Source organism: Eschrichtius robustus, chromosome 12, assembly GCF_028021215.1.
Source record: "Eschrichtius robustus isolate mEscRob2 chromosome 12, mEscRob2.pri, whole genome shotgun sequence".
Taxonomy (NCBI): domain Eukaryota; kingdom Metazoa; phylum Chordata; class Mammalia; order Artiodactyla; family Eschrichtiidae; genus Eschrichtius; species Eschrichtius robustus.
Window position 1 is genome coordinate 829,551 of NC_090835.1, and position 11,191 is coordinate 840,741.

The window sequence follows — 11,191 nt, forward strand, 5'->3', positions numbered from 1 at the left end:
ACCAGACAAAAGAACTAAAGATCTCAGAGAGTGAAATAACTCAAGAAGAAGAAACTGAAGACATGGATTGGCAAGGGAAAAATTAAAGCAGATATTTACTTTTTGCAGATGATATGATTTTCCATTTAGAAAATCAAAAAGAATCTGGAAACAAAGTACTAGCAATAATAGAGTTGAGCCACGTAGCTGAGTGTAAGCTCCATACGAACACTGCATATACAGATGTCAACTGTATTTCTGTACATCATCAAGAAACTTTAAAATGTTTCTACCATTTATATAGCAACAAAAACAACAAATATAACGAGATAAGTCTAACCAAAGTTGTAAAGACCTGTATGCAGAAATTTGTAAAATTTTCCTGCAGGATATAAAAGAAAACCTAATAAATTTTTTTTTTTTTTTTAGGGCTAAACTTTAATAGAATGTGAAAGTTTGAACTCTTACATTTTAAACAAACAAAACCTAGAAATTACTGATTGGTTCAAAACGGTTTAATGGAAAAACTAATCTGTAACAAAAACTTGGCACTGAGTGCAAAGGCTCCACCGTTTGAGCAAAGCGTACAAAGGGTCCTGGGGCCCGGACATTCACAACAGCAGGCATTTTCTCTTCTTCTTCTTGACGGGGGTGGGGGGTGGCGGGCAGAGAACCGCCCGGATAGCTTCATCAAACACTGTCTTGAGGCCTCGCTGCGTGAGCACCGAGCACTCCCGGCATTTGACGGCACCGACCTCCGTGGCCTTGGCCAAGCCCTGCGGGTAGGTGATGGGTGTCAGCTTCTTCTCCTTCAGTTTCTCAATCGTGTCTTTATCATCCCTCAGATCAAGTTTCGTCCCCACCAGGATGATAGAGTGTTGGGACAGTGGTGTCGCACTTCAGGGTACCACTTTGCGTGAACATTTTCAAATGATGCAGGACTCACAAGAGAAAAGCAAATTAAGAATACATCTGTTTGTGGATAGGATAGGGGATATAATTGGTCATCATCTTCTTGTCCAGCTGTATCCCTCAAGCCCAGATTCACTGGTTTTCCATCCACCGTAACATTGGCAGAATAGTTGTCAAAGACAGCGGGGATATACTCTCCAGGAAAGGCATTGGTCGTGTAACTGATCAGGAGGCCATGTTTATAAATTGGAAAATTTAATATCATAATATAATCTCCCCCAGTTTATCTAATGATTCAATACGACTCCAATCAAAACTCAACAAGATCCTTTATAGAACTTGTCCATTTGCTTCTAAAATTAGAATTCATTAGAATTGTCTTCTAAAGAAGGAAGGTAGGCTTGCTCTGCCAGGTACCAAGACATTATAAAACTTCAGTAAGGGATGTTGTGTGGTATTAGTTCAGGGGTAAAAAAAATTGACCAGTGGAACAAATAGAATGTTCCTAAACATATCTGTGCACATATGGACCTTCTGTTAATGACTCAGGTCACATGGCAAACCAGCAGGGAAAGAAGTGAGTTTTCAATGTGTACCTGGAATAATTGGTTATCCATATGGAAAAAATTAAATTATACACAAAAAATTAAATTATCTTCTCCAGGTGGATTAAGAACTTGTGTCAAAGCAAATATCTAAAGAAAAATTTAAAAATCTTTAGAAGAAAATATAGGTGAGGATTTCTGATTTCAAGGTAGGAGAGGATTTCTTAAAGTACAAAAAGTGCTAACATAAAAGAAAAAGACTCGTATATTTTAATTCATTATTAAGATTAAGAGCTTCTGTAAGTCAAAAGACAATTTAAATCAGGTAAAAAATAAAGTCACGGTATGAGACTATACTTGCAAAACATGACTGACAAAAAATTGGCGTCAAGATTAAATAAAGAACACCTCAAATCAGTAAGAAGAAAGAAACCCAATGGGCAAAAGATAAAGCAGCTGTTGCACAAAAGAGAAAGCACCTGCAGAGGTACTGAGTGACACTAGTGATTCAGACATGCATACAGGCTACAGCAAACTGCAAGATTGTTTTATTGGCCAAAAGCAAGAAGTCTGATAATACTAAGTATCAACTGACACAGGCTGAAGGGCATGTAATGTAGAACGATCACTGTAGTGTAATCTTATAAACGTGAGCATTTACATGCCCTCTGACTCAGCAATTCCACTCCTTAATGTGTACCCAAGACAGAAACCTGGGCATGTCTACCAGAAGAAATGCACAGAAATGTTCATACTGGAAAAGAAACTGGAGACAACCCCAAAGCCCGCCTACAGGAGACTGGGTGAATAAAATGAAGCACACTCACATATTGGACATTGCACAGCGATGAAAATTAACGATCTGCAATTGAGCGTAAAAGCCGTGTTGGAAGTGAGTCAGTCTTCGACATCCCAGCTGTTGCCACGTGGGTCACGGTGACCTGCCCAGCAGAGCCTTTCCTGAATTCCTGACCTACTACATTGTGAGCGAAAGAAAACAAAATGGAGGTTCTAAGACTCTGAGTTTTGGGGTGTTTCGTTAACACAATACTAGAAAACCAGAACTGCATTTTTTACTCTTTCCATAACCTGTGCAAAAGCATCTGCTTATTTTTTCCCTGCGTTTGAATGCCATTCCTTCCAACAAAGTGATTTAGCACCCCACCCCCCAAAATAGAGCCAGAGCTCTGAAAAACTGGGATCACACAGTTTACACATAAACAACAAGCAGGAAAGATTAAGTGGGGGACACAGGAAGCCTGAGCAGCACGTAGGGTGCTGGGTAAGACAGAACCACCCCGCCCGCTTTGAAATGATAGCAGGTAGTGTCTGTTGGGTGTGCACCGTGTTCTGGGCACAGTGCTGAGCACCTAGAGCCTATGAACTCGGCTGAGAGCCCCACGCGGCTGGACTCTCTTTATGTCCATGTGACGGCCAGGAAGACTGAGAGCCGTGAGGCTAAGGAACTCATCTGTGGTGCAGCCAGGGTTGGAACCCAAGCAGCCTGGCCCAGAGGCGGTGCCTTTAGCTTTTCTTCCGTGCTGGCATAGACGGCAAGCCAGGAAGCAAGGTGTCCGGGTGTGAGAGCAAAGCGGGAAGTGAGAGAGGGTCGGGGCATCGGGCTCGTGGACCGGCAGCTCTGGCCAGTTTGGGCCCACAGATTGGGAGCTTGGGTCTTGTGCACACACCTGGCCTACAGGAGGGGAAGAACGGAAGCTGAGGTGACTCCTACACCCCTGTGGGGAAATGGACGCACTTCGCACACCTGCTCAGGGAAGGAAGCCTGACCCTACTGTGATTGGGGGAGGGGGCTGTAATCCTCAAGGAAAAACCAGAGTCCTGGGCTTTCCCTTCCTGAGGACCCAGAATCTGGCTTTAAACACTGCCTCCTGGTGTGGGGAACAGAAGCTGAGAAACTATCACGGAGTCTGTTCCTGGGGTGGTGGCACACCCACCCCACCCCCAAAACCTGGCACAAGCGAAAAGAAAGCCACCATGGAATGTCACTTTAACAGTCCAAGCACCATGAAGTTCCACAGCAAATATAAACCTTGCTTGGGATCAGCTAAATATGCACACAGACAGGTACACAGACACCAAAAAAGAGACGATTTCACCGTGAGTGAAATTTTGCTGGCAAAAAAAAAAAAGAAAGGAAGGAAGGAAGGAAGGAAACCAGGAAGATTTGTTCCCTGAAAACTTTAGTTAACTGAAAAATCTGAGAGAAATTATAAAACAATGTTCAAAATGATGAAAGAAATAAAATAAGTCTTATAAAAATCAGAAATAAAGAGCAAATAACCAATCACAGTAGATTTAGAAAAGAACAAAATGGAATATTAGGAATCCATTAAATCAAGATGAAAGAGCTGACTGAATAGAGTAGAAAAACTAGTAAAGCAGAAGACAGATCTAAGGAAAACCAGCGGAACATAGTACAGAATGCAGCACAGTTACGAGACACCCAGGTTAGAATAACATGACCCAGTATACATCAACCAGGGGTTCCAGAGGAGAAAAGAGAGAAAATGAAAGTGATAAGAGCTTAGAATCTTCCACTTTTTATTACATGTATTCGCAGATAGAAGATTCTCAATGAATCTAGAGAAAGGTTTTAAAAACATGTAGGTATGGACATCTCCTAGGGAAACTTCAGAACATCAAAGACAAAAAGGATGTTGTAAAAGGGCCCGAGAGGAACAGAATTTTACCTCCCGAGCACAGTGTTTGGGCTATGAGAAGTTTCAAAACAGCAACAAGAGCAGCCTAAAACAACAGGAAAATATCTGCAAGGCAGTGAGAGAAAACATATAGTTGTCAAACTAGAATTTTACATCCAGCTAAACTATTATTCAAGAGTGTGCATGCTATAAAGACGTTTCAGACACAGCTTACCATGAACTGCTCTTTACTGAAAATCTCTAAGGAAGGTACTTCAGGAAGAAGGAAACTGAACACCAGACAAAGGAGGAATGGATGAAGACAGCAAACAGATTGGTGACTCGTGGAAATAGAGTGAAATATAAGTATCGACGATAAACACTAATTGTGTTAATAATGATTATTTTGGTGATGACAAAATGGAACTGAAATATAAGACAATAATACCATGTAAAATGGAACTGGTAGTGATCAGGGTAGACATATCCAAAGGTCCTTATAGGGTAGAGAAGGATAGCGATCAACTAACATTAGACTTTAAGTCAAGTATGTGTGTTAAAAAATTAATCGTATTCAGTTGAACCATATGAAATTGCTGCTGTTTGACCAACATGATGGCAATTTCATATGGTTCAACCCAGTACACTGTATAACTTCCAAAGGGGAGTAGAGAAAGTGGAGAAAACTTAACATACCGATGGAGAGCAGGAGAGACAGTGGGGGGTCCCTACCCGCCTGAAGGCAGAGGGCCGTCCAGAGTTCTCCTGTGTAGACTTGAATCATCGGGGTGGAGAACGGGTGACCAGCGAGGCGAGGTCCACAGCCCCCAGCCAGGGCGCCTTGTGGCATCTGCTGCCAGCCTTCCTGCAAGTGTACTTCCGGGTCCTGGCACACGTCCTAATTGTCAGATGACCAAGGTGCGTGCCAGGCTCTTGGATGCCTTCTTTGGTGGCATGAAGGTGGAAACACGCATGTCCTCAGTGAGAGGACCGGCACCTAGATTGTACTATCTTGATGTAGATTTGTTATTGAAACGATGTCTGCTTCCTATATATAAAGTAGAGACCAGTGGTCTTCAAGTTTGAGGACACACATCCCATTAATAAAGGCTGAATATGTGTCTCTGAATCGATTAGGCACCACTCTAATATGTATATTATTAAACTAAAGAAACTAAAGGTGCCTAAAAATGAAAGAAAGGAAAAGCCTCCTGACACCTGGACATTGGCAAGTCTTCAGGAATGTAGGTGAAAGCACCCGAAGAGGGAGGAATGGGGAAACACTGAGCTATTCCTGGAAACCCTGAATTGGCAAGTTTACCCTGGACCATGTCTAAACAGTGAAGTGACTGAGGAAACAGTTCCATGCTGCTGTAAGGTGGGCCGTGCATGGCAGACATGGGCCTCTGGCCCTGGGGAGGGAGCAGGGCCTGGGGGCTGGTCACAGGGAAAGCTGGGCTGTGAGCTGAGGCTGGACCCAGTGCACATAAGAAACCCCCGCGGACAAGAAAGTATCACTGTTTCCAATATCCAAGAAGTTCCTACAAATTGATAAGAAAAGGATTTAAAACCCAATAGAAAACTGTGCAAAAGATATGTATCGGCTATTAACAGAGAAAGAAATAGAAATGGCAATAAATGCATAAAAAGATACTAAACCTTATTAGTAGTCAAGAGAAATCAAATTAGAACAATAATGACAAATTTTTATTCAAGAGACTGGCAAAAATTATGGCGTCCCAACATTTATTGCTGGGAAAACGGGGGCGGGGGGACCAGTGCCTTCGTATCCCGCTGATGGGAGTTGATACGGATACAGCCTAATTGAATGCAATTTCTTAATACCTATTAAGATAAAATATGGCCCTACTGTTTGACATGGGAATCTCACTTTGAGGATTTATTTCATAAAATTAAAAGAGCCAGTACTGAGGATTTATTTCATAAAATTAAAAGAGCCAGTACTGAAGAGTCCACGTACGAGTGTTTTGCAAAGCGTTCTGTGGTGGAAACAGCCCGTCAGCAGAGGGTTGTTCCCTGAAGAGCCTGAAGTGTGCGCCTTGCAGAGGGACGGCACAACGCGCGATTGAGCACGGGGCACCCAGGTTGATGGCAAGAAGCAGCTCCCACTGCAGACGAGCTTGGGTGTCTGCGTGGCACCTGCTTCACACGGAGAATGGGTTCCAGCACTACCCCCAGCACACCTGCCACACCTGCCTGGACCCTGAATCACCCCGGGTGACCCCAGGAGGATCTCATGCCCCATTTTTGTAAAATAAAACCCCAAAGATGCCTTTAAAGATGCCTACATGTGTTCGTAGAGGCCTATACGGCTGTGGGGAAAGCCCACAGTGGCAGGGGGCGGGGGAAGCAGACACTTGTTCTTTGTCTTTCTGTGTCTTTCTTTTTCTGGTTACAGTAAACTCGTCTGACATTAGTAAGATGAAAACTGTGAAATTTTAATAAAAGATGGACTCCAGTAAAAGCCAGAGAGAAGGGTTTATTTAAGGGGATGGTTGGATACACAAGAAAAAAATCTTTCATGGGAAAAATTCTCTTCATTTACCTTGGACGTTTTCTCTTACAAATGAATCAAAATCAGGCGGTCAAAGCCTACTTAATAAAATACAAAATCCAATTCATAATAAACCTCTTATCAAACTCAGAAGATGGGAGTGATCTAGACTTGATCAAACATGTCTATGAGAAAAGTACAGGAAACACCTGCTTAATGGTCAATGTGTAAAATATCCCCTTTGAAGCCAGGAGCACGGAGGCCGCCACCCACTTACTTGCTCCTTACTTAGCGTTTTAAACGTGTCCTGCTTTCTCCTTGTTTCTACTACCCCCTCTGCCTTTTGTTTGATTCATCAAATTTTCTTGGATCCACGTGTTCCTCAATCTGTTTGGAATTATTCATTCTACTCCATCTCCTTTAGAAGTTACCAGTGGGGCCACCTGCTTACAAATGCCCAGGGTTCCTCTTCTCCCTCAGGTTGAGCATCTACAGGGTTCCAGGACTAGAATTTCAGTAATTTTTAGCTCCTCTGAACTCCTACATCCCCCAAATTTCGATGTCAATGCCTTCTGGAGTTCTTTTTTTTGTTTAATTTTATCTGTTGGCTGCGTTGGGTCTTCGTTGCTGCACGCGGGCTTTCTCTAGTTGCGGGGAGCGGGGGCTACTCTTTGTTGCGGTGCGCGGGCTTCTCATTGCGGTGGCTTCTCTTGTTGCAGAGCACGGGCTCTAGGTGCGCGGGCTCCAGTAGTTGTGGCGCACGGGCTTAGTTGCTCCGCGGCATGTGGGATCTTCCCGGGCCAGGGAACGAACCCATGTCCCCTGCATTGGCAGGCGGATTCTTTTTTTTTTTTTTAAATTTTATTTATTTATTTATTTACTTATTTATGGCTGTGTTGGGTCCTCGTTTCTGTGCCAGGGCTTTCTCTAGTTGGCGGCAAGTGGGGGCCACTCTTCATCGCGATGTGCGGGCCTCTCACTATCGCGGGGCACAGGCTCCAGACGCGCAGGCTCAGCAATTGTGGCTCACGGGCCTAGTCGCTCCGCGGCATGTGGGATCCTCCCAGACCAGGGCTCGAACCCGTGTCCCCTGCATTGGCAGGCAGATTCCCAACCACCACGCCACCAGGGAAGCCCCTACAGGCAGACGTATTCTTAGCCACTACGCCACCAGGGAAGTCCCCTTCTGGAATTTCAATTCCAGATTATTCATCTTTCTTCGAGGATCATACTTATTCAGACTTAATAATACAGTTTACCCATTTCCTTGCTTTCTGGTCCTTCTTGCATCCCACTTCTTTCTCTTTTCTTCCCACTTCTTTTTTTTTTTCCCCGGCTGAAAAGCATTATCTGTGCTTTCAGGGCAGGCAGCAAAACAACTCGCCTGGAGCCGGCTTTCACAGGAAGGGGCTTTGTTATCAGCCTGTGAGCTCTCGAGCTCAGAGGAAGCTCCCACTTCGGGCCGCTCTGACTAGGATTCAGGCCCCTTTCCTGTGCCTCGACGGCGCCCCGGCCCCTCCTGTCCGCGCACCACCCGGTCCAGGTTATGGAATTCGAGACTAAGGGTCGTATGCTCTCCAGGATCCTAGGGGGTCTCTTCATGGCTTTCTCGGAATCACCGATGCTTTTGGGGGAGTGTAGATGTCAGGCCAGTTCTGCTTTCCCTGTACGTCTCACCTCACAGGCAGCTCTTGGAATTTCCTCTTTAACCAAGCCTCATCCACGTGTGTCACTCTCACACCCACTCAGGATCCGCGTTTTTCTTCAGAGGGGAACCACTGGCCACGTTTCACAGGCTGCTGGGGGACCGCCGTCAGTATCGTGACCCTGCAGCCGCTCGCTGGGAAGCTCCGATCACAGCTTCTCCGTCTCGTCAGCATCCTGGGGCTCCCTCTGCCTAGACGCCCCGTGCACTGCTCTGTCCCTCGGCACTGCCTGTCCTGTGAGAAGCAGACCTGGGCCTGCCGGGATCCTGGGGGAGCTTGCAGGCTCAGTCCGGGCAGTACAGGTAGCGGGGGAGACAGTGGGGACAGGAATGGGACTCCAGTTGAGGGGAGGGTCTCCTGGAGTATTTAGCAAATGCCCAGGTCAGAGAGAGAGGGGCTGGCTGTGGTGGGCATAGGGCACTGTGACCGAATACAGGTAGGTGCCGGAGGGTGTCTGCATGACTATCAAAGCCGAGCCCGAGGGTATGAACCCAACGTAGGAACAGGCGGAAGGCTGGACCTCCCTGAGACCCCAGAACCCGGAGGCATTGGGCAGCCCCTGGGGTCTCATCCCAGGTGTGTCACTGCCGGGGCCGGGGTCCTGCAGCACGTGTCCATGTGCCGCAGCCGCCATGGCTGCTCTGGTGAAAGGGGTCTCCCTGGCTTCTGGCTCCGCGGGCTGTTCGGGCACCTCTCCGCTGTCCAGCTCCAAATGCAGATCTGGCCCCAGCAGGCGTCCCGGCCCCTCCTGCAGTTGGGGGTCCCTGTGCAGGCGGGGGTCCCTGCCCCGGCCTCTTTCAGCCCTCTGGCTATCTCCCCTGCGGCGGCCTCGGCCTCTCTGTGCAAGGCGAGCCGATTCCACGAAAGCGGGGGTCTCACATCTCATGGGGTTCACATAAGCAAAGGGTCTCGAGGGCTGGCCTGGCTGCGGGGGTCCGGCTGCCCCCCCAGGGTCTCCGCCTTCTGCACCAGGGCAGCCTGTCTCCTGGGGATGAACACCTGAGGTGGAGAGAGATACAGAAACTCAGCAGAGGGAGTCTTGGGGGCCGGGGTGGGTGGGCTGCCCCTGGACGGCCACAAGCCTCCTCCAGGCTGGGCACTCCCCACGGGCCACGGCATTCAGCCCTCACAGCTGCCTGGCCAGCCGGGTATTGTAATCCCCGTTGTACTGATGGGGACGTGGAGTCTAGGTTCACCAGAGAGATTCAATTTGAATAAAAATGACAGCCCCTGTCCTCGCTGTGCTGAACTTCAATAGGAGAGACAGACAGAAGCAAACACAACCAAGTAACGGCGCTGACGGCGGAGGGGCAGGGAGGGCAGAGAGGCTGGGAGCCCGGCTCCCTGAGTTGAAGGACACCTGGGCAGCTGAAGGACAGCACCGCACGAGGGGCAGCTCACCAAGGCCTCCTTAAGCTGAGCCAGGCTTGAGTTTACCCTGCGGTCCAGGGAGAGCCATTGAAAGGAAGGCAGCAAGGGCATCACAGCTGGACTTGGGGGGCAGGGAGGAGGTGTGCCTGGAGCAGGGGTGCTGGGAAGGAGGGGCTGCAGCCTCAGGGGAGGCGCGAAGGGGTCGGCGGCCGGTGGTGGCCGGGTGACCCGTCTGTCTGCAGGCGCCCTCCTGCCCACCCCTTATGAGCTCCTCCCCCCACCCCTTCCCCGGCGGGAGGGCATGAAGCCTTTCCCGAGGAAGAGGATACAGGTTTGGACGACAGAGGTTGAGCCTCATGATGCTAAGGCGTTTGGGTCATCCAGGTGGGGGCCTGGGCTGGAGCTGGACTTGGGGTCACCACCAAATGGGTTAATTTTTTCCCTCAGTTCTTGGCTAGGAAAGCTGGGAGGTGAGGGTTGAGAGCTGGGTGCTCCAGTGAGAAAAAATAAGCCAAGAGAGAAAAGGACACCAGATAAAAGAAACAGGGCATAGAGTTCCAGAGGGGGATGGGAGTCCCCAGCCGATGACGAGGCGGGGGGGTGGCAGGGTGACGGCTGGGGTGAGACTGCCAGTGTAGGCTGGAGCAGGTTGGAAGGGGGTGAAGTTGGTAGAGCACTTGAAGTGAATTTAAACAATCAGGGAAGAGTTTGAGAACACTGAATTTGCAAACAATAGCCCAACTGCTAAGTCCTGGAAAATTCCGAAGAGGGGAATTAACCCTGGGGCACAGGATGTCTGCGCTCAGAGTAACGGGTCCCTGGCAGGCGGGCGGGAGGTGGGGCCCGGGGCTCCAGTGTGGAAAGTGAGGGCGGGCATGATGCTGAGAACTCGTGACCGGCAACTACACACTCCTTTGCTGGGAGGGAAGACCCTGCGTAAAGTCCAACTGGGGAAAGTCGGCAGGAGCGGAGGCGTTCAGAGAACAGGAAGTAGCGCTAAGAAACCGAGGAAGACCCTGCGTAAAGTCTAACTGGGGAAAGTCGGCAGGAGCGGAGGCGTTTAGAGAACAGGAAGTAGCGCTAAGAAACAGAGGAAGATGGTCGTGTCTGGAGGGGAAACTGAGGCAAGGGCTGCTGTTCTCCACAAAACGCCTTCTGTGTCATACAAGTAAACACCGAACGTAGAGTCAAAACTGGGGAGCATTGGAAAGGGGGTGAGGGCGTCTCACGTACCTTGATTAGTGGCCATTGAGCGAAAGCGCTTGGAGGGTCTCTGCTCCTGCATGAGGAATCTGCCCGAGAGAGGAAACCGGGTCAGGCCGGGGGTCCCAGCCACCCCTCCGCACCCCCGCATCCACTGCACGCAGGCGGGAGCCCGCTGGGTCGGGCTGGCGGCAGGGGGACACGGTGTCTGGAGGGAGGGGTCTGGGGTGACCCGTTAAACTGTTTTCAAAGAGGAGCCAGTAGCGGTTGGCCTGGAGGAGGGTTCACTAATTCATCCCA

General features: G+C 48.6%; 1 protein-coding gene and 1 pseudogene across 1 annotated transcript; both read right to left on the reverse strand.

Annotated features, from left to right (window-relative positions):
- Positions 1-590: 590 nt before the first annotated feature.
- Positions 591-1,156, reverse strand: LOC137773299 (ras-related C3 botulinum toxin substrate 1 pseudogene; annotated as a pseudogene).
- Positions 1,157-8,699: 7,543 nt separating this feature from the next.
- Positions 8,700-10,973, reverse strand: PRR20G (proline rich 20G). Its single transcript, XM_068557865.1, has 2 exons — positions 10,922-10,973; positions 8,700-9,316 (listed from the first exon to the last, which is right to left on the reverse strand). Exons 1-2 carry the CDS (start codon positions 10,971-10,973, stop codon positions 8,700-8,702), a joined length of 669 nt encoding a protein of 222 aa, XP_068413966.1.
- Between the last annotated feature and the right edge of the window lie 218 nt (positions 10,974-11,191).